Source organism: Anticarsia gemmatalis, chromosome 13, assembly GCF_050436995.1.
Source record: "Anticarsia gemmatalis isolate Benzon Research Colony breed Stoneville strain chromosome 13, ilAntGemm2 primary, whole genome shotgun sequence".
Lineage (NCBI taxonomy): Eukaryota > Metazoa > Arthropoda > Insecta > Lepidoptera > Erebidae > Anticarsia > Anticarsia gemmatalis.
The window spans coordinates 12,795,302-12,814,953 of record NC_134757.1 but is presented as its reverse complement, the minus strand read 5'-3'; the positions used below and the strand labels follow the sequence as shown (position 1 = coordinate 12,814,953).

At 36.0% G+C, this 19,652-nt stretch overlaps 1 protein-coding gene across 1 annotated transcript; it reads left to right on the top strand.

The window, feature by feature from the left end:
• The first annotated feature begins 1,348 nt into the window (after positions 1-1,348).
• LOC142977478 (putative inorganic phosphate cotransporter) lies at positions 1,349-13,961 on the top strand. Its single transcript, XM_076121376.1, has 11 exons — positions 1,349-1,481; positions 3,759-3,898; positions 5,240-5,419; positions 5,951-6,089; positions 8,700-8,914; positions 9,220-9,369; positions 10,886-11,030; positions 11,549-11,670; positions 12,134-12,256; positions 12,568-12,721; positions 13,851-13,961. The coding sequence occupies exons 1-11, from the start codon at positions 1,418-1,420 to the stop codon at positions 13,928-13,930; spliced, it is 1,512 nt and encodes a 503-aa protein (XP_075977491.1). The 5' UTR covers positions 1,349-1,417; the 3' UTR covers positions 13,931-13,961.
• Positions 13,962-19,652: the final 5,691 nt, after the last annotated feature.

The following is a 19,652-nucleotide window of genomic DNA, read 5'->3' as shown; positions in this document are numbered from 1 at the left end:
ATTATTTGTGGATCGCAAAAATAATTGTTCCGTGTGGGAATTGAACCCACGACCTCCCGACTCAATGGTAGCGGCGTGGCGACCTAAGCCACTGTGCCACGGAGGCAGTCAAAATATCAGAGACGTGTGTATACAAGAATTTCTTCTAAATAGGTCTATAAATAAAGATATTAATAAACATAATTCATGTAATTAAATTTACCAAACATGAACATTAAATTGAAATGAATACTGATAAATACAAAAGATATTTTCACCACAACATTAATAAGCCTAACACCAAAATCTTACAGAACTCAACCAACAATTAGTTCAAAGTATTAAAGGACGATAAACTAAAACTCATAAACAAGTAAAGAGGAACAAACAAGGAAGCAGTTAAGATTCCCGTCACTTGTTACACTAACTGGAAGTTATCTGCAAGATGGATTAATGTGGCTTCAGAACTTGCACGATACTTTGTTGCTGCCAGAGTATTGGTTTGCATTGATTTTAGAATATAATATGAAGGTTTGCTGCATTTTGTATGTCTTCAAACTTTAAAGTTCTAGTTTAGGTGTGTATGTTATAGTAAATTTGATATCTCTGATACACAAATAACTTTGGAAAGTATAAAGTGATTTTAAAGGAGATTTCATTGATAGGTTGTTTCATTAACATTTTAATTTTAACAAATTGAGGCAGAGTTTGATTTAAATGAATTCAGTTGTAGTCTAGAAATAGTGATCCCGGTTTTAGACTTACCAGGAATTTTATGATCGACAATCAATATTTGACCTTAATAAATAAATTAATTGATTTAGCAAAACACAAGCTTAACAGTAAAATGTATTGAACCTAGAAGTGATTTTTGTATTAATTAATCGTATGAACAACCATTGCTGCGTTACAAATACTTATAATTTTAAGGATATGGTAGTAGTTGAATCTGTAAATTAATTGTTTTTTTTTTGTAAAACGTAAAAAAAGTTAGTAATAGGTATGATATAATAAGTGTTTTTGTTGTATATATTTTACGATCAATTACAAACTTTTCCTCGCAACAACGTCAATCCTCGCTATTTGTCACACATCACGTCTGGCAGTAAATCACAAGTTACACACAATCTATTCAACAATACACTTGACATTCTCAATCGAAACCTTTGTATACTCACGTTTACACACAAAAACCAACTCTATCTTGGTCATGCTAAATTTCAAATTAGTCTGGCAAGTCTAATTCCAAACTAACTTTAAGAGATAGGTATATTTACATAGAAAATCAGTGTTATTTGCACAAAGTTAACCGTTCATTGTTTTAGTAATAGTGGGTTTGATAAGAAAGATAAAGTGTTTGGTGTCAACATATTTTTTCTCGTAACAGTCTGCATGCAATTGTTCTTACGGTAATGTTTATATTTTTGTTATATTGACAATGGACGTGGAATTTATTAGATATCAATTTGAAGATGGACATTATGGCGTTATTACTAAGAATGGTGAGGTTTTTGAAATATTTTACGTAAAGATTAATTTAAAAAATCAAATCAGAATCAAAATAGACACTAGCAGATTTTGATTTCAAAATAGACTTTGTGTAGAATGACTATATAATCTTTCAGTACAAACAAAGTTAACAAACAAATTTAATTTCAAAACGTGCTTAACTAAACAACATTTTCTAGGTATATTATTGACGTAATAATATAAAGTACTAACGTACGTTATTACTTATATCTCGATGGCTTCGTCACATTTTCAAACCTTTCCGTAACATTTTTTTTTGTCTTTAGATTGTTGGTTAACTTTCGTTTAAGAACCAAAAAAATATTATTACATTTCGGCTTTACTATTTTCTATTCATTGCTTACATTGCAACTGGCTTTGATGGGAATTTGCTTTGAAGAAATGTATTACCAATATTCCTATGTTTTGATTTAAACTAACTGACCATCGAAGCTGTCTCCTGCATATTGCAAGGTCTAAAATAGATTGAAATTCAAATTTGTCCCGAGAATGTTGGGAGAGAACTTAAACTGAATAAGCCGCCAGTCACTCCGCGCAGTCGTGAGGTCCAATCGGAGGAAATTAACATAATTGATTAAGGATTCCTGTTCAAACATTTCTTGGTACGTTTTAAGGTGTTGGTGAAATGTATAGCGCTGTTACGGTGAAATATATAGTATTTAATTTTAAAAGTAAGCCTTGCTAAACACTTATTTGGTTCGGCAATATTTATCGAACAATAGAACCGACTCCACCCTCTAGTTCCGCTTGTGCCGACCGGGTTCATCTATACATTCGGTTTTGTAACATATTGCACATAATGCATTAAACGTCTTTTTGCTTAACAGTAGTTTTGCTTGGTACAGATAAATATATATTCAGTTACGATTTGTATTGTGTTATCACAATACAATTTTTCGTAATCAAGAAATTACAAGACGAAGTTTTTTTTAAGAAATTGCTGTGATAGTATGTTTATTGATGTACTTTTTTATATCGATCGTTTTCGAATATCAATCAAAAAGGAACTTTGAATGGTATTTGAAAAATAAAATATCTCGATATTCGAATCGGTGTGAGTACAATTGCTATGATATCATGCTTGAGGGTTCATTTACGTCGTTCGTTCTCATCGCACTACCGACGAGAATTTACAAGCTTAGCTCGACGGATTTCCATCAGAAATATCGACGTTTTTAAATTTCATCCTTAACCCTATTCCAGAAACTCAAGTCAAAGTGAAATTGCAAACCGTGACCTCATTACCATAAATCTGGAACTTTTTACTTTAAATTCAAACATTTCTTATCTTTAATTAGATGTAACGCTTACCTAAAATTTGTTTAGGACACTTTTTAGGCAGGCTCTATGAAGACTCTGCCACCTTCCCGAGCTAGTGGTAGATTCAGTAATTGTAACGACTATCATAAGTGTCAATATTTGACCTAAATGAATAAATGATTTGATTTTAATTTTTGAGGGCCATGTACAGTCCCCAATCCACACTTGCCCAGAGTGGTGGACTAAAAACCCAACCCTTCCTTTCTTTCTGGAAAACACGCTTGCCCAGCAGTGGGACAGTCACGGGTTAAACAAAAAATAAAAATCATATTTTTATTTCTTTTACGTAATTTTATAACAGCTCAAAACGTCATCTCATTTTTTGTTACTTTGTATGAAACTGAATCACAGTGTCAATAAACTCTCAGTCTCTCTGATAACAACACAGACTAACAAACAACTCTGGAAGGCTTAGCTTAAGTCCTTTAAGCCGTTGAATTACGATCGTAAACAAAGCTTTACGCTTCCTTATTTTAACACTATTTATCTATACAATGTTGCGCTCAATATTATAAAGAATAGAACGTGACATAGAAACTGATGACGTTAGAGTTTATAAAATATAAATTTTAGGGTGGTATTTACTAACGTATTTTTAAGTATGGTGCCCTTAATTTCCAGTTTGAAAAAGCCATAGTAACCTTTTAATTTCCAATATCTTTGATCTTAGAATTAATTGCTGATAGTTGTCAGTACTTTTGTAATTACTGACTGAACTAAGATTTAGAAAAGAAAATTAGATTAGAAAAAATCTAAGCTGATCCCGGGACTCCAACTATCTTCGTGGTAACTGTCTTGAAATTGGGTCCGCAACTTAATTGTGCAGGTGTAATATAAAAGGAAATCGAACAAAATTTCGCATATTTCATAAAAGTAAGCAAATATCGATGTTTAGAGAGTATCCTATACTAGTTGTTTTAATATTGCAGGTTTAAAAATCGGCGTGCGTCACTTACAAATGATGTACATGTTGGCAAGCTCCATCGCTGTCGGCATCATGCGCGGCAGCTTGGGCGTCGCTGTGCTGGCTACCAATGATCAGAGCAGAATCAATGATACTTATATACAGGTACGATGGTGTATTATTGCGAGGAAAAGAAGTTATTTATTGTTGGTTAGCTTTCCGGAGGTAAGGTGGGTAACCCAAAATAGGCCTAGAATAAGACCGATTTATTAAATTTCTCGCTTCTTGTGCCGCCAGTGTATGTAGAAGTGCGTGCATTAGCTATTGTACTCGCACACTTCTACATACATAAGCGGCCATAGACCTTATTTAGGATAATCGCCTTATATTTTATTAATAGAGAAAAGTTAACCTAAAATTTGATAAAAATATTAATCGTGTAATTCTACCGATAATATTGTTTTTCTTTGTTTTTTTTTATCTTTTATGTATGTGAATGTCAAAAAAACAAATGTTAGGAGTCGAATGCGAAAATGCGTGACTTTATAATCGTATTTAATCAGTTTTATAAGTGGTGACAGACAGTATTATGATGAGAACAATGTTTGCACAGGTTTTAGACGAATTCATATTTGAGTTTGTAAATTGTTTTGACGACTTCTTTAGTCAACATTTTTCACGGGACAAATTATTGTGTTGACGAAAATACATGCAGTTGTAAAGTTTTGTTTTTTTGTTTCTACGACGCAGTGATTAACACAGAATAAATATTTTGGTATAATTTTCTCATGAAAATGTTTCACAGTCAACAGATAACAAAACATGCATACGGCTGTAATTACTCATTTGTTTATTATATGTACCTAATAATAATAACAACAGCTAAACGCACTTTATAAACCAGAAACTATAAACAGAAACTGTTGCGTACCTAAGAGTTTATTGAAATGAATTAAAGAGTTAAATAAGTACATACTTATTAAAATAATGTAAACTTCCTTACTCGAACCAAACAACGTGAAATCAAGGGCTTCCACTTTTTAATCCAGAAAGCAGACCTAATAAGGTGATAGCAATGTTTTAAACATTTTTCTCTCAATTATTATTTCAATCTTTATTCTACACACTACACAATCTGCAAACTCTTCCCGTCAAATGTCAATTAATCAATATTCATAATATTATAATGTAACGGGTCTTAAACCACGGTCGATGCAATTCGATTAAAACGTCTGGTAAACAAATGAGGTACCTTTAATTTTCAATCGCGTTTATGACCTACATTATAATATTATGTGTACAATACTTCGATTCTCTACCACTATCAACTAACGACAAGCTAGCTGTCAAAATATGTTATTTGACAATCGGTTCAGCGCCTCTACCGGGCGTCATAGAAACTATTTTTGCAGTACATTTCAAAAGTCAAATTCTCGATACTCCAAAGTACCGACTGTACAGAATCGTGCTACAAGTCGCGAAAGTCAATCAATATCAAATCCCCAGATACACTCCTGGGACGGTCGGATCCAAGGTGCAGTTCTCTCCTCCTTCTTCATCGGCTATGCAGCTATGCTGGTACCTTCGGAGGTGTTCTTCAAGAGGATAGGAGGCAAGATGCTGACCACAGTCATGTTGATCGTTAATGGCGCGCTCTGTGTGGCCATGCCTACTATTATTAACAAGGTGATTGATTAAAACTCGATAAATGGATTGTGAATTAAATAGTCTTTTTTGAGTTGAATTGAAATAAGGATCTGTTTCAAATGGGTTTGGTGATAATTATGAAATGGAATGAAACCGAAAAATGGTCAGAGGTGTAGTACTCGTAACTTGCCGTTCTGTATAACAAGGTATGGATGTGAATTTGGTAAGGGAAGTTTGTAAAGATTGTACCAAGTGCCGTCCTTTGGTCTTTGCCTACCGCAATGGGTTCCTCCAAGTATGATATTATGTATGTATTACGAAATGCAATTTTCATGGTTCTTAAGACATTAAAACTGCTGATGAATATGAGAATAAAATTTTCCATGTTCAGTTTTTACACTATTTACTTAGTCCTATTTTCATCTGACTCCGAACGACGGATTATTGATGAACTCAATTCCATTGTACTTAGATATTTAACTTACTACCACTTTTAAAACACGACATACTCTTACCATTTTTATGCGCATTTTATATCAATTTTATAATAATTGTAATCTTCATCACCAGGGTGGTTGGGTGGCAGCCTGCAACGCTAACCTGATAATGGGAATGAGTCACTCATGTTTCTACACGGCGAACCACGAGTTACTTGACGTCTGGCTCCCACCCAGTGAGAGGAAGATATTCAACTACCTGATTTATGGAGGTAAAATAAACGCTTCTTTTAAAATAGGTTTACTTTGTACCAAAAAATATGGCCAATTCCAATCTTATGCATGTTTCACTTAACCGACACTAAGCGACTAGCAGTTCTTTGGAAGAGTTGACAGGTTATACGACATTTATGTCATGTATTTCGTGTTTGGAATAATAGTATGAAGCCATATTTTTCGGCTGACCATATTTGACCCAGAAACCTTATTTTTCAGTAATTAATAATTTAACCCTATACTGTCTCAATGCTTGGCAAGGGTCGGTCTCATCCAGCAATTAGGGAGAAGTTAGGCCTTGAATCCACTACGCTGACCAAGTGCGGTTTACTTACTTTACATAGCTTCGGAAAGTCATTGGTTTACATATTAATAACTAAGTAAAGTTTGTATATGTATGATTATACGTATCCAAACTCTACTTCGTTTTGCTTCTGTTACATAACATTTTTGCTTAAAGAACGTTATTTTAATGACAAATCATCATTTTTGAAAGATAATTTTGCAGAGATTTTATCATTTTATCTTGAAAAAAGGTTTCCAAAAAGTCGATAATACCTAATGTAACTGTTCTATGCTAGTTTACGTCAGTTATTAATCAGACTGGCAGAGACCTGACTTCCAATCAGAAACCAAAGAACAAAATCGCTTACTACCAGCAGCCGATTTCGATACAGAAACATATTTCAATAGATTCAACTTGACGTTTATTTATGTCACAGTCTATTGTTTACATAATTGTAAGCACCGAACTCAAGACCCCAGCTTAAGACTCCATTACTTCCTTTGTTCTATAAACAATATCACTTTTTATATTCAAAATATAATCTTCAAGCTTTTATCGCCTTATGTTTTTAAAGTGCTTTAAAAATAGTCGTAAAAATTGTAATTAATTTTGTTTCTTAAACGTTTAGACGGTTTTGAATTATTTATAAGAATGGTGTTTTTTGGTAGCGGTACCAAGGTTTATTTGGGTCAAGGAAAATATGAATACTATTCGGGAGGGTCATTCTTTTTATGGTTTTTGGGCTTTGTGTAACTGCTGATACTACCGTGTTTTTTATTACTTCCGCGATGCATATATGTTTATTATATATGTACAATGTACAAATTTACATGTATTATATACGGGAATTAATGCAAATACGCATTTGTCCTCAGAATGCTTTTTTGTTCACTTTTCTCCGCAGGTTGTACTCGTCGTGGTAATAGTATTTTGTACATTTGTTAACTCATACGTCAAAGATCCCAAGTAAATTTTTGTATAATATTTCCTTGTTATTGACATAAAAAAAATAACCATCTAATCAAAACTGACTCAAAATGAGGAATTAAAATTAGGTGCCTCAAAATTTTCCATTAAACTAAAAACAATATACCTAAAGTCAAAAACATAGACGCGGCCTTGTTAAGTCTAGAGAAATCAATTAAAAGCAACAATAGGTTATTTTGAGATCGCGCTCAAACGTCTCAAGATTGATGAAACAAGCCACTTAGACGTGAACTATAAATTAAGTCTATAACAAGCAAGAAAAGCTAGATAAATATTGTTACATTTAAGTTCCGATGAAGAAGTCTGCCTTGAAGACTGCCTTTGTTGCGCGGTCGGTTGTTTATCAAAGTGTTGACGACTAGGTCCTGAATTCAATTCCCAGAATTCCCGAATTCGATGCGTATTACATAGGTATCTCAGTTGACAACTAGTATACGACTAATTGATAAACACCATTAAGTACATTGCTGCTGTGCTACAGAGTATTATCACTATGATTTAGAAAATAATAAACAGCATAGTAACTTTTAAAAAGTTGTCACCTGAGATTCTTAATAATCCGCCAGGTCGAACAAAGAGCTACGTATTAGTCTTTTGTATAAAGAAAAGACCATGTATTAGATTATTCTCAATAGCATTTCGATTTGTAATGTGCCCAGGATATGGCAATAGACTCACCACATATAACATTAGACTAAAAATATTATAAATGGCAAACCGCGGGTCTATTTCATACACCTCTGCCTACACCTTCGGGTAAAACAGGTGTGATATAACGTTTGTAGTTCTGTTCGAGTCAGAGGGGCACTATAAATTGTGCCCGATTTTGAGTGCCAACACATTGCAGCTGCAGTTTGCGTGATACGAAATGCTCCGAGCTGCAATATCTTTCTTTGAGCCAAATAAATATCTTTAAAACATGGGTACTTTAGAGAAATACTTAGTGTTCGCCTTTTAAGAAATCGTTGTTCTATTTTTAGCCTATTTATGCCGTGGACCATTATTTTTCCAAGCTTTTATTTTCTGTCTCCATTTAGAAATATCTATCATCTACTCTATTAAATTTTTATTATGAGCCTATATCGTCCTACTGCTGGGCAAAGGTCTCTTTCAAAGCTTTCCACTGCAAACGATCTCAAATTTGAAAGTAACTAACATATTCAACAGTAAGTAATAATGTTCGAATGGAAACGGTATTAAAACATCAACATAATCTTAAAAGCATGTTTAAATTTTACGAAATAAAGAAATTATAGACCAAACATTCTTCACTATTAATAAAAAATCGTTTACAGAAAACGATATTTTTAATTTGTAACAAAATTGTTCCCAGGCGTTCAAATCGGCATCATCGTGGGCCTTAACGTGTCAGGTATACTATCAGCTCTGCCGTTAGGCTGGGAGCTGATCTACTACGCTCTGGCCATGATGTCATTATCTCTGGGAGTCATATCAGCGACCCTCACTGCGAGCTCGCCTGAAGACCATCAAGCTGTTGGCGATGTCGAGATTGAGTTTATTAAAGAGTCTTTGACTTATTATAGAAAGGTAATTTTGATGAAAATATTTGACTTTTGAGTAAAGTTGTAGAGGAGCACATAGTTTAGATATTATTATATCAAGATTTAAATAATGACAGACTTTTTATTGATTTTAAACATACTTAAGTTAATGCTGAAATCAATATATTGGAATTAGGAGTCTCAGAAAGTCCATTCCTAATGTTAAAGATGCGGTCAGTTTATTTTTACTGTGAGATGAAATGGATACTGTTATCCACCAAAATATGCCCAAAAACGATATAATGTTTAGACAATCATCATTTTTAATTTAATGTTTTTGTTAATTTTCAGAAAGACCTACGGAAACCGTATCGTGAGATATTAACATCGCCTCAGTTCTGGGCGGTCACTTGCGTGCACGCGGCCAGCAACGCTCTGTTCCTCTTCTGTATAGTGTATGCACCGGCTTATGTCACGACGTTTGGCATTTCTTTACAAGATGTAAGTATTTATAGAACATTACTTTACTTATGTTAATTAGGATCTATTGAATAAAAGATCGTAGTTAGTTAAAAAATATTCCCATTGGATTTTTATTTTATTTTATCTTATCTATGGTTAGTAGTCAACTTAGTGTCACAGTAAGTTATTCAAGCTGCCCAAAAGGCCTTTGATATAGCTTAGTGACTGTTATCATGGATTACGAAACACGGAGAAGCTTAGTTCAAATCACTATTCGATCACTCATCTAGGGAATTACCACTTAGCCCACAGATCGTTTACCGACCGGTGAGACCGACTAAAACAAGAATAATTGGGTTTAGTTTAAAGAAGGGTTGTAGCAACTCACCGGACAGCCATTGAGAATTTCCCGCATCATGACCTAATTAAACTTTGCCCAACATAAGAACCAAACTTAAAACTATCATAAGCGTTCGACTTTCGGATGGTATTTCAGATTTCTTATTTTAAACACAATTTCAGATTCTGAACTCATAAAAAAGCATCAAGATAAGAATTCCTTTGACATTACTCTTAAAATCTCATCCAAAAGACATTAAGTAAAATACGAAACATTTAAAAGAACTCGAGATAAGTTAATTCCTACTTAACCGTTATAATTATTATTTTCATTGACTTTTGTCCCACGGGGCCCTCGGGTTCTTCATTAGAATTGTTAATTTATTAAAGTCAAAAAAGTTTATGTCGTTTTCGGCTCATCGCTCTACGTTATCCTTAGGCCGAAAAATATTATTTTAGGTCCATACAAAAATAATACCCGGAATATTTTTGGTTAAGAATAAAAAAATATTTCATAAAGCTGTAATTTTGAAGTGATATATTCTATTTTCATTGCTGTGGAAAAGTAGTAGGTAGATAGCAATAGTAACCTGTATTATTATTGCAATACTGTACTCATGGATGTATTATTATATTAGCTTAGCCTTTCTTCCAAGCTATGTTGGAGTCGGCTTCCAGTCTTACCGGATGCAGCTGAATATCAGTGTTTTACATGAAGCGACTGCCTATCTGACCTCCGCAACCCAGTTACCTGGGATAACACGATACCCTTCGGTAAGACTGGTTGTCAGACTTTCAAGCTTCTGACTACTGTTAACGACTGTCAAAGATCTTCGAAAATGACAGCCGGGACCCACAATTTAACGTGCCTTCCGAAACACGGAGGAACTCGATATGTATAAGATGGTCACCCATCCACAAATCAACCTCGGCAAGCGTGGCTTAGAGATCGATCCGCGCGGCTGTTGTTAACTAAGCCCTCGAGGCTTAGCTCCTCCTGTTCTCATGGATGTATTTAATTTATATACCAGAAATCAACCAGACCTAAAAAAATATATTTGTTGATAGCGAACCTTGATTCCGACCCACTAAATTCCTTGGATGTGATGCCATTGCAGTCATTTGCAATTCATTATAATTTATTATTATTACACAAGAACATTATAATTTATTTTGAACTAGTGTTATAACAAATGTATGCATTTATTACTTTCAGAGTGCCTGGTATTGCATGTTCCCATTCATAGCAATGGCAGCAGTATATTTCGTTGTTGGACCCATCATCGAGTGGGTGTACAGAATTAAATACTTCCATTACATATTCAGTAGCAGTTTCATGAAGAAATTTATTAACGGTCTAGGTGAGTGTTTTAACGAATAATGGTAATTATATAATGCATATTGCATGATTATTCTCTATAAAATAATATTAAGCAGGAAATACGCGTTCCTTTTTATTCATGCATATTTTATTTTTGTTTATGTTGTTAAGCTTTAAAATACTTTATGTTTAGTTTATATGGCCTGTACATGTTTATGTCGAGTAATATAATAGATTCAAGATAGAATTCTGAGTTGTGCAAATTATAATTATTACATACACACATACTACGTAATAATTACAGTTTTCACAACTCAGAATTAATAAAATTAATCAATAATTGTTAAAGTGTAAAAAACACACTCTCGTTTCGCCATTAACAATGTAAGTCTCAAACTATAGGGCATGAGCTTAAGAAATAATACCATATAAGCTTGTACATCAAGTTCAAGAATAAACCGAAGTATCCGTATTATATTTCTTCACTTAACATTAAAATAAACTCTCTTCACAGCGAGTACCCATATAAATATAATCTGTAGGAATTAAATTCCGCAGGTGCTCTCGGCATCGTAATAGGATTAACATTGGTGGCGAACGCGCGTGAATGGAGCTGTCCACCGGTGATCCTGTTAGCGGCAATATTGGCACTGCTTGGTTTCCAATTGTGCGGCTTTCTGGTAACTTTCGTATTCAATTAATTGGTTTTACTGTGTTATTGTTTTTTTATTGCAACGAAAAATGGTTTATGAATACGTGTATTTTATAGCTTTTACAATAATGAGTATATTCTGTAAATATACAAAAATGACACAAATGGTGAGACACTAAAATTTGTATGATAGCTTTTTATCTAAAAGTATTTATAAGACCGTTTTTTAGGTAGTAGTTAGTAGTTTTTAGACAGTAGTTAAGGGTTTGATATGTAAAAATCGTGTAATTAACTAAAGTGCAATATTAATTTAAGAAAACCATATGGTTAATGCAAAAGTAATTTAAAGCGGTAAATAAAATCCCTAATATAAAGCAGAGTTATACTCACTATTTCCGCAATTCGGGTCAAGTCTTAAGGATAATTTTATTGGAAAAAATATATTTTCCACGTTCTTTTTCATAAATCATGAAACTTTCTTTCTTTTCCAGAGTACTTACAACGACATGTCAGAGAACTTCTCCGGCACGATGATGATGTTGTCTGCTACATTTAGCAGCGTTTTCGGTGGATCCATGATCTTTGTATACGGAGTTATACTTGGTGATAACATGGTGAGTGTGTTACTAAATATTATTTGTTTCCAATTACTGAGTAATCACTGGTGCTTTCAAATTCAACTCCAGCGTAAGGCTAAGTCTTACAAAATTATTTAAAATTCATGGCAACCTATTCGCCAAAAATAAAGTATTTGAATACTTGACAACACAATTGATAAAATAATATTTTTTAGTTGGTTTCATACGAAAATTATCGAAACTGGTTCATGTTTCCACTGTCAATGTTACCGAAATGAATCATAGTTACCCAGATTGACTGTAGTTTTAGCGTCGTAGTAGTAGCTCATTCGCTTATGCCATTCCAGATGGATCCATTCCGATGGCGTGCTGTCTTCATAACCCTGGCAAGTTTGTACGTGGTCTGTACAGTCATTTACACCATACTTGGCAGTAGCGAGAGACAGTATTGGGATCATGTGAACGACAAGAAGTCTATGGGACATTTTAATGGAGCTATAGGTAAGCATATACCTCAAGAGCCTTAAAATTTGACTTACAATATTTACTTTGTGTTAGCTAATGCGCACGTCAATCTAGTGAAATTAACCGTGCTTGACTGAAGCGTAATGATCAACTTAGTATGATCGATCCTGGTGCACTAGAAGGTCATTTCACCCCCAAGACTGTGCATTCGATTCCCTTACAAAATGTCCATTAGTGTCATTCAAGAAATCGATAGATAGACAAATTGCAACTTTGGTTTTAATTGGAAGCACAAATGTTTGCGTTATTTACACAATGTAATAAATGGTTTAGTGTTTTGACAAAGTTGTAAAAGTTTCATTTTAAAGTCAGATATTAATTGCAACTAAACTGACCATTTTCATAAATAAGTCATATTTTTCGCAAAATATTTTTTTTACCTCCATCGTTTACTAAAACACTGACGTTCATACGCCAATCCTTGCCCAAAGTCTTTGCCCAATTATTTTATAGACAGGTTAACCGTTAGTGAAATATTTTATAAAAAATGTAAGTACCACAAATTCCCAACGTAAAGGTCACACATGGGTCCGACCGTAATCATATCAAAGTCTAAGCTATCCCTCGCTTCAAATTGTATACTTTTTTTATAAACAGTATTTGCAATAATAATACAATTTTTTGGTTAAAATTTTAATTTCGACACAATTTTTATATTTGAGAATTAGCTTCACGTCTGATTGTTGTGTGAAAATAGTTATTTTGAACTACGTTAAGGAATATTTTCACAGATTATGAGCAGGTGTCAGGTAACCTATCTTCTAGATAAAATGACAGCAAATATATTAAAAAGATAAAGTACCTCTGGGCTCTGATACTCACGATAGTACAATCTACTCAATAAAACACGCAAATGTTTTTCAGAATAGTGTTATCCCACAAAAAAAAACATGTAAAATGTTACCTAAACCGTTACATATAGCTGGCACTGTTAAAAAGTAATCAGATCTTATGTTGAGCCAAGTTTCTAACCCTACATGCCCAAACCTGTGTCTCTAAGACCTAATTTTACACAGTTTTACGCAAGCGTTGAGTTTGCAGACTCACACTACACGTAATATCAAGTATTCCGCTGCAACTGAAAATGTTTTATTTTTCTTTGCAGATGTAAATCAAGTACAATTAGAAGAGGCTGGACACAAGACGTATATCTCACACAAAGAAGAAATCGACACGGCGCTATGATATTATAATAAACTGATTTTTATACTCTCTGATAAGTCTTTATTATCCTTGACAAGTGTACCGCGATTCTCTACCACTATCGACAATCGACAACGGTTAGCTATCGGGAAATCTTGCATGAAAATTTTATCAGCGCCTCTAACAGGCTTCGTAGGAACTATTTTTGTAGTATGGTTTAACTGTTATTCTCTCGACACTCGATTGTACTGATTGTAGGGAAACTCGTTAGTGATGATGTTTATCATGTTTAGTTTAGGTGTTATTTTTCGTGAAATATTAAAAGCTTGGCGCTAATTGTAACAGGATAAAAGTTGTTACAATTATATTGTTCTAAAAGAAGACAAAATAAAAGAAAAGTTAAGACAATAGCGTTGCTTTTAAACAGCAATGGATTCGAGTCCGTATTATTATATTGCATACTAGAAACCACATTTCTAAGGAAAATGCTACCATACTTAAAATTTCAACATTACGTATTATACGTGTTTTCTTAACAAATTAATGCAAGCTCTAAAAACCATACTGAACGTACAATATTTCACAGTAGATATCTAACGTTTAATCTCCGCTGCATGTGTCGTTGAGAGAACGGATGTTATGAGCTCATCTCATATTAAATATGTACGAGATCTGTGAACCGAGGTGAAGTGCAAGCGAATATGAGGTGATGAGATTCAGTCTCCTTCAAGGTCTTGTTCGGTTTTCCAATATCTGTTGGAAATATCTAAGATTAAACGGGAATTTGCAAGGATGATGTATTTAACCTTGGTTTGCTTGAAATGTTGCTTCTACTTTCACTGGCTATTATAGTCTCAAAAACAAAAATAAATGCATGATCATTTATTCATATAATGTTTTATGTCCCATTTTTCTAGTCCTAATTGCAGCACGGATATATCTGTTATGCTGTTGCAAGTTTGTACTCTTTTACACAGGTACACTAGTATAACATTAGATGGCAAAATGTATTTTAAAACATCAGCCAATCATGATCAAATAAATATCATCGATAGCATTACGTGATTAGCGAAAGTCGTTATAAATTAAAATAAAAAAATGATGATGCACTTTGGCTCATATAAAGTACTTAGGATCAGACGTAAGCTCGTTTTAATTTAATTCAATCCCCAAATAATATTGTTAGAGGAAGAAAAAGAAATGCCATATGTATTAGAGGAAGTAAAAGAAATGTGACGTTGGTCACGTGACCGAGTCCATAAAAGGGCTGCGAGCTCATTCTGAGCTCTCTTTTCCATAGGATTCACTAGCTAAGGGGTACCTCTGCCCGTTTGAATGGTCACGCTGTATTTTTCTCATTATTTATTTGTCTGTAATTGATTTTTGAAGTGATTCAGTTTGTATGTGTAAAGAGCTTGTTAATTTGCTAAAGATTGTGACTTATAGTAGAACTGTTCTATGTGTTTAGTATTTTCTTTTATTTGCTTCCACTTCTGGTTATCCTAAAATCAGAAGTGGGATACACCATACGCCTTCTATTCCGCTCTGACCATTGAATACGGCAGTTTGACATTTCTTTTGACATTTTCGGTTATGAGATTTTACAAAAGCGTATTTTATTGTTATAAATACGGATTACGTGAGTTATTGATTTACATGTAAGTATCGTCGTGTACCTCCGTGAGATCTGGTGAGTGTTCCAAACTTATTCTTGTGCACAACATCGCTATTGAAGCTAAATGTCCTAAACTTTTGCTTGCATGGTTATAAAGAAAAATGTTGTAAATATGCCCAATAGCGGTTGTGAAAGCAGGAGCCGCCCTGGAAGACCCGAGATGCGTTGTCATTGGCGTGATTTACGCTCTAGAAATGGCGAGTTCTGTTCTAGAAGTCGCGATACGTGTTGCGGCTGTAATAATTCAATGGCAGACCATATGTTTCTCTAATCCACCTACTAATTCAACAAATTTAACATGTTCTAGATCGTTTGTCGATGTCTATGATGGTTGGGGAACAACAGCGTACGCCTTGCGAGCCGACGGCTGCCAATGTGTCACATGCAACTCCATCGTTGCAATCACCGCGGCTGCAGCAGCGCGCGTGCATGACACAAGCACGGTTGGGTGTGGTGCGGTGCTTCTTCAGGTTCATGAAAACGGACTCAAGCGAGTGGTTGGCTATTTTAGTAAGCGAATTTAGGGAGCGGTGTCTTGATACCATTCGTGTTAGCTCGAGACTCTAGCAGCTGTTAAGATCTTGCAGCACTACAGACATTATTTAGGCTGTATTCTTTTCAAAGTGGTTACTGACTGTAATGCACTTAAGTTCACGCAACAGAAAAATAAATCTATTGCTACGTGTTGCCGGATAGTGGATGTATTTACATGATTTTAACTTAACCCTGGAGTACCGTAAGGGTAAAGGACATGAATGTCGCGCGCAGACTATTTTAGTCGTAATCCAGTTAATGTTTAGTTTTCTTAGAGTCTCCCACGATGAATATGGACTTTAGAGATTGTTAGAAATCATTTTTGATTCCCTTGTTTAAGATCATTTGAGCAGAAATACACAAATCATTGTCTTATTTGTTAAACACATAGAAAGGTACCGAGTGCTTCACAACAATACACTCTTGGTATAAACCTTATGTCTCTTAGACATACATAGTTCATGCAGATGTATTAGGTCCTCTACCTCAATCAAATGGTTATCGATATGTTCTGATTGTAATTGATGCTTTTTAGGGTTCTATACCCAAAGGGTAAAGCGGGACCCTATTGCAAAGCCCGCGCTGTCTATTTGTCTCCAGGCAGTATCTCGTAATTAGATCAGTGGTATTTGTGTGAAAGAATAATTCATGCATACATACATGCATTCTCACAAACTTTCGCGTTTATAATATTAGTAGGATGGTGGTACGGAACCCTTCTTGCGCGATTCCGACTTGTATATAGCCGGTTCTTTAAAAATATTATTCTTTGTGTCCTGTGCTTGGTCACTAGACAGTAATGAGTTAAAGCGACTCTTTACGAATGTTGTTTCTTTATTCGGTACGCCAGAATTAATAGTAACAGACTGTGGTAGAATGTTTCAGAGTTCAGTGTTTTCGAAATTTGTATCAGAGTTAGGTAACGATTCATATGTCATTATACCGGAGATGCATCATTCAAACAGGCAGGTAGAACGTTGTCGTTGAACGTTACTGAACGTGATCGTAAACATTGTAATTATCGTCGAGATGAATGGGCAGACATGTTGATCCTTAGCTACTGCGATGATAGTAAGGAACCCTACAGCAATATCACATGACGCGACGGGCTCCATACCCGGCCTGTCGTGGGACGAGGGGCGGACGAGCCTTCTGTGCGATGGAGATCAACGCGGTTCGTTATGAGGTTTTGTTGACAAAAGACTTGAGCTAGCTGTCCACGGTCCATGATGAACGTTGACTATGGATTGAGTTATTAGTGTTTAAAAAATAGGGCAGTATGTGTCATCATTGGCCTGTGTGCATCTTTTGCAGATGATTCAGGTGGCGTCAGATAGAGGAATGAATTAGTAATGAGGGAACATCTTCGTTCGTGACTTAAAAGATCTATGCGGGAGTGACAACCGAGGTCGACGGTGGGTTGGAGGCACATAAATGTTATAGTGTCCGTTTATGTGCTAACTTGTTGAGCCAGGTGCTGTCGTGAGTAGTGACGCCGTCAGCTAGTGTCCTTTTCCATGCATTAGGTTCCTTAGCTTGGCTCTTCCAGGTCAAGTGATCAATGCCAAATGATGCCATGTCGCGCTTGGCGCTGTCCTTAAAACGTAATATGGTTAATATGGGACGGCCGACAGTTCTTTTAGCGTCAGCTATTTCACCGAGCGATATTTTTCTAGGCAAACGAGAAACGTCCATCCGATGCACGTGTCCTAGCCAACGAAGGCGTCTTTGTTTTAGTAAAGCCATGACACTAGGTAGCTTAGCGATAGCAAGTATCTCGCCGTTTGTAAACTTATCCTCCCATTTAATGCCCAAGATTTTGCGAAGACAGCGCATGTGAAAGTTATTGAGCTTTCGTTTCTGCTTAGCATATGATGTCCACGTCTCAGCTTCGTACAAGAGTATGCTTAAGACGCAAGCTTGGTAAACAAGCATTTTTGCGATTGTGCGATTTGTCAGATGTGGCTATGGTCGCCACGCCGCTATCATTGTGACGAGAGATTGTGAGTTCAATCCCCACACAGAGCAATTATTTGTGCTTTGCACGATTAGTGGTTTTGAGTCCAGTTATACTTTGTGACCGTTGTTTGAATGATTGCAAAAGTCCCCGTGATACAAGAGTAATTCTTAATGCGGGAGTTGTCTTTTAAAAAAGAACTCAGTAGGATAACTAGTCCATCGCGTTCATATCCATCACGGACGGACGCGGACCAGCTCGCGCACGACACTCCATGGGAAGGGTCTTGTCCGTGGTAGTGCAGATCGTCTGTGGCTGTGCGCCGGTATCCGTCGCGAGGCAGTAACTTCAAAGGTGTGGTGCGACGGGATCCGAGTGTGTCTCATATTATGATAAGATTTTCCGAACCTTTCTCCATGATCCCACTGGAAGGATCACAGAACAGAGAATGTTATCTACTGTGATCAAACAAGGTTTCGTTTTACTTTTGTTGGAACGCATAATAGTTTAGTAATTGTTAATTGTTATTACAGCCGCAGTTGCTGCGACGATATGTACTTTCATTTTGGAATGAAGATTTACACAGACCAACGCGTACCGTTGAAAGAGCCCTGTCTGTGTGCGTTGCCGTCCGTGGTCGTCGGCTGTGAGTGATCCAGAGAACCACGTACCGTGGCAATCCAGCGTAAGAAAGATGGGTGTCCGTGTGGCGGATGTCCTTGCGGCACCGTGTGGGCTGTGCGCCCCCTGCGGTCCTTGCAGGCCTTCTGGACCGTGCTGCCTGTGTGGCTCAGGCGGTCAGTGCAAACCGAGGTGAAGTGGCTAATTGCGGTTATGCGGCTCTGTCTTCGTTCGGAAGTTGTGTGAGTGTCGTCACTGTTCACGATGTTAGCCTGATTGAGCGACTGATCGACGCTATACTTTTTGGTCAACACCACAGATGATAAAAGTCATGTTTTATCTGGTAAAGAGTCAATGCCATTTTCCTACTTGTGTATTATTTTCTGGTAACGGAGGTAATGTAAGGTATGGTTAGGTATGAGGTATTCTGGTAATGATGGTAAATAATTATGGCTACAGCTTAGTTTGATACCTACTGTGCTACGAGTAGGATTTCATCATATATAGAATGACTGCGCCAAGGTTTTGTTTAACCTACAGATCGTTTACCGACCGGTGAGCGCAACTGGCTCGCCTCGTGATGACTGGAGTGACAACGTGTTTGTCTCGCAATGGTGGTTGCGAGTGGATGGCCGATGCGGCGTTCTAGATGACCTGATGAGAAGTGCTTTCCTCGCATTGGTGGTTGCGAGTGGCTGGCCGAAGCGGTTTCCCGGATGACACGGCATGTTGGCGTTTGGCTGCTGTCTACGTCTGCTGTTGTGTGAAGCGAACGTTGTGCTTCTGTCTATGTCTTCCCTCGGTGTGATGACCTGAGGTGGTAACCAGTAGTTGGTGTTGGTGGGAAATATGCGAGTGGCCTCTATTTCTCACACCGGAGATAGCGAAGCGCAGTGCTTCCTCTCTGTGGTTTGTTTTGACTTTATAGACTTTATTGTGTGTGACTTTATTGACTTTATTATGTATGACTTTATGAC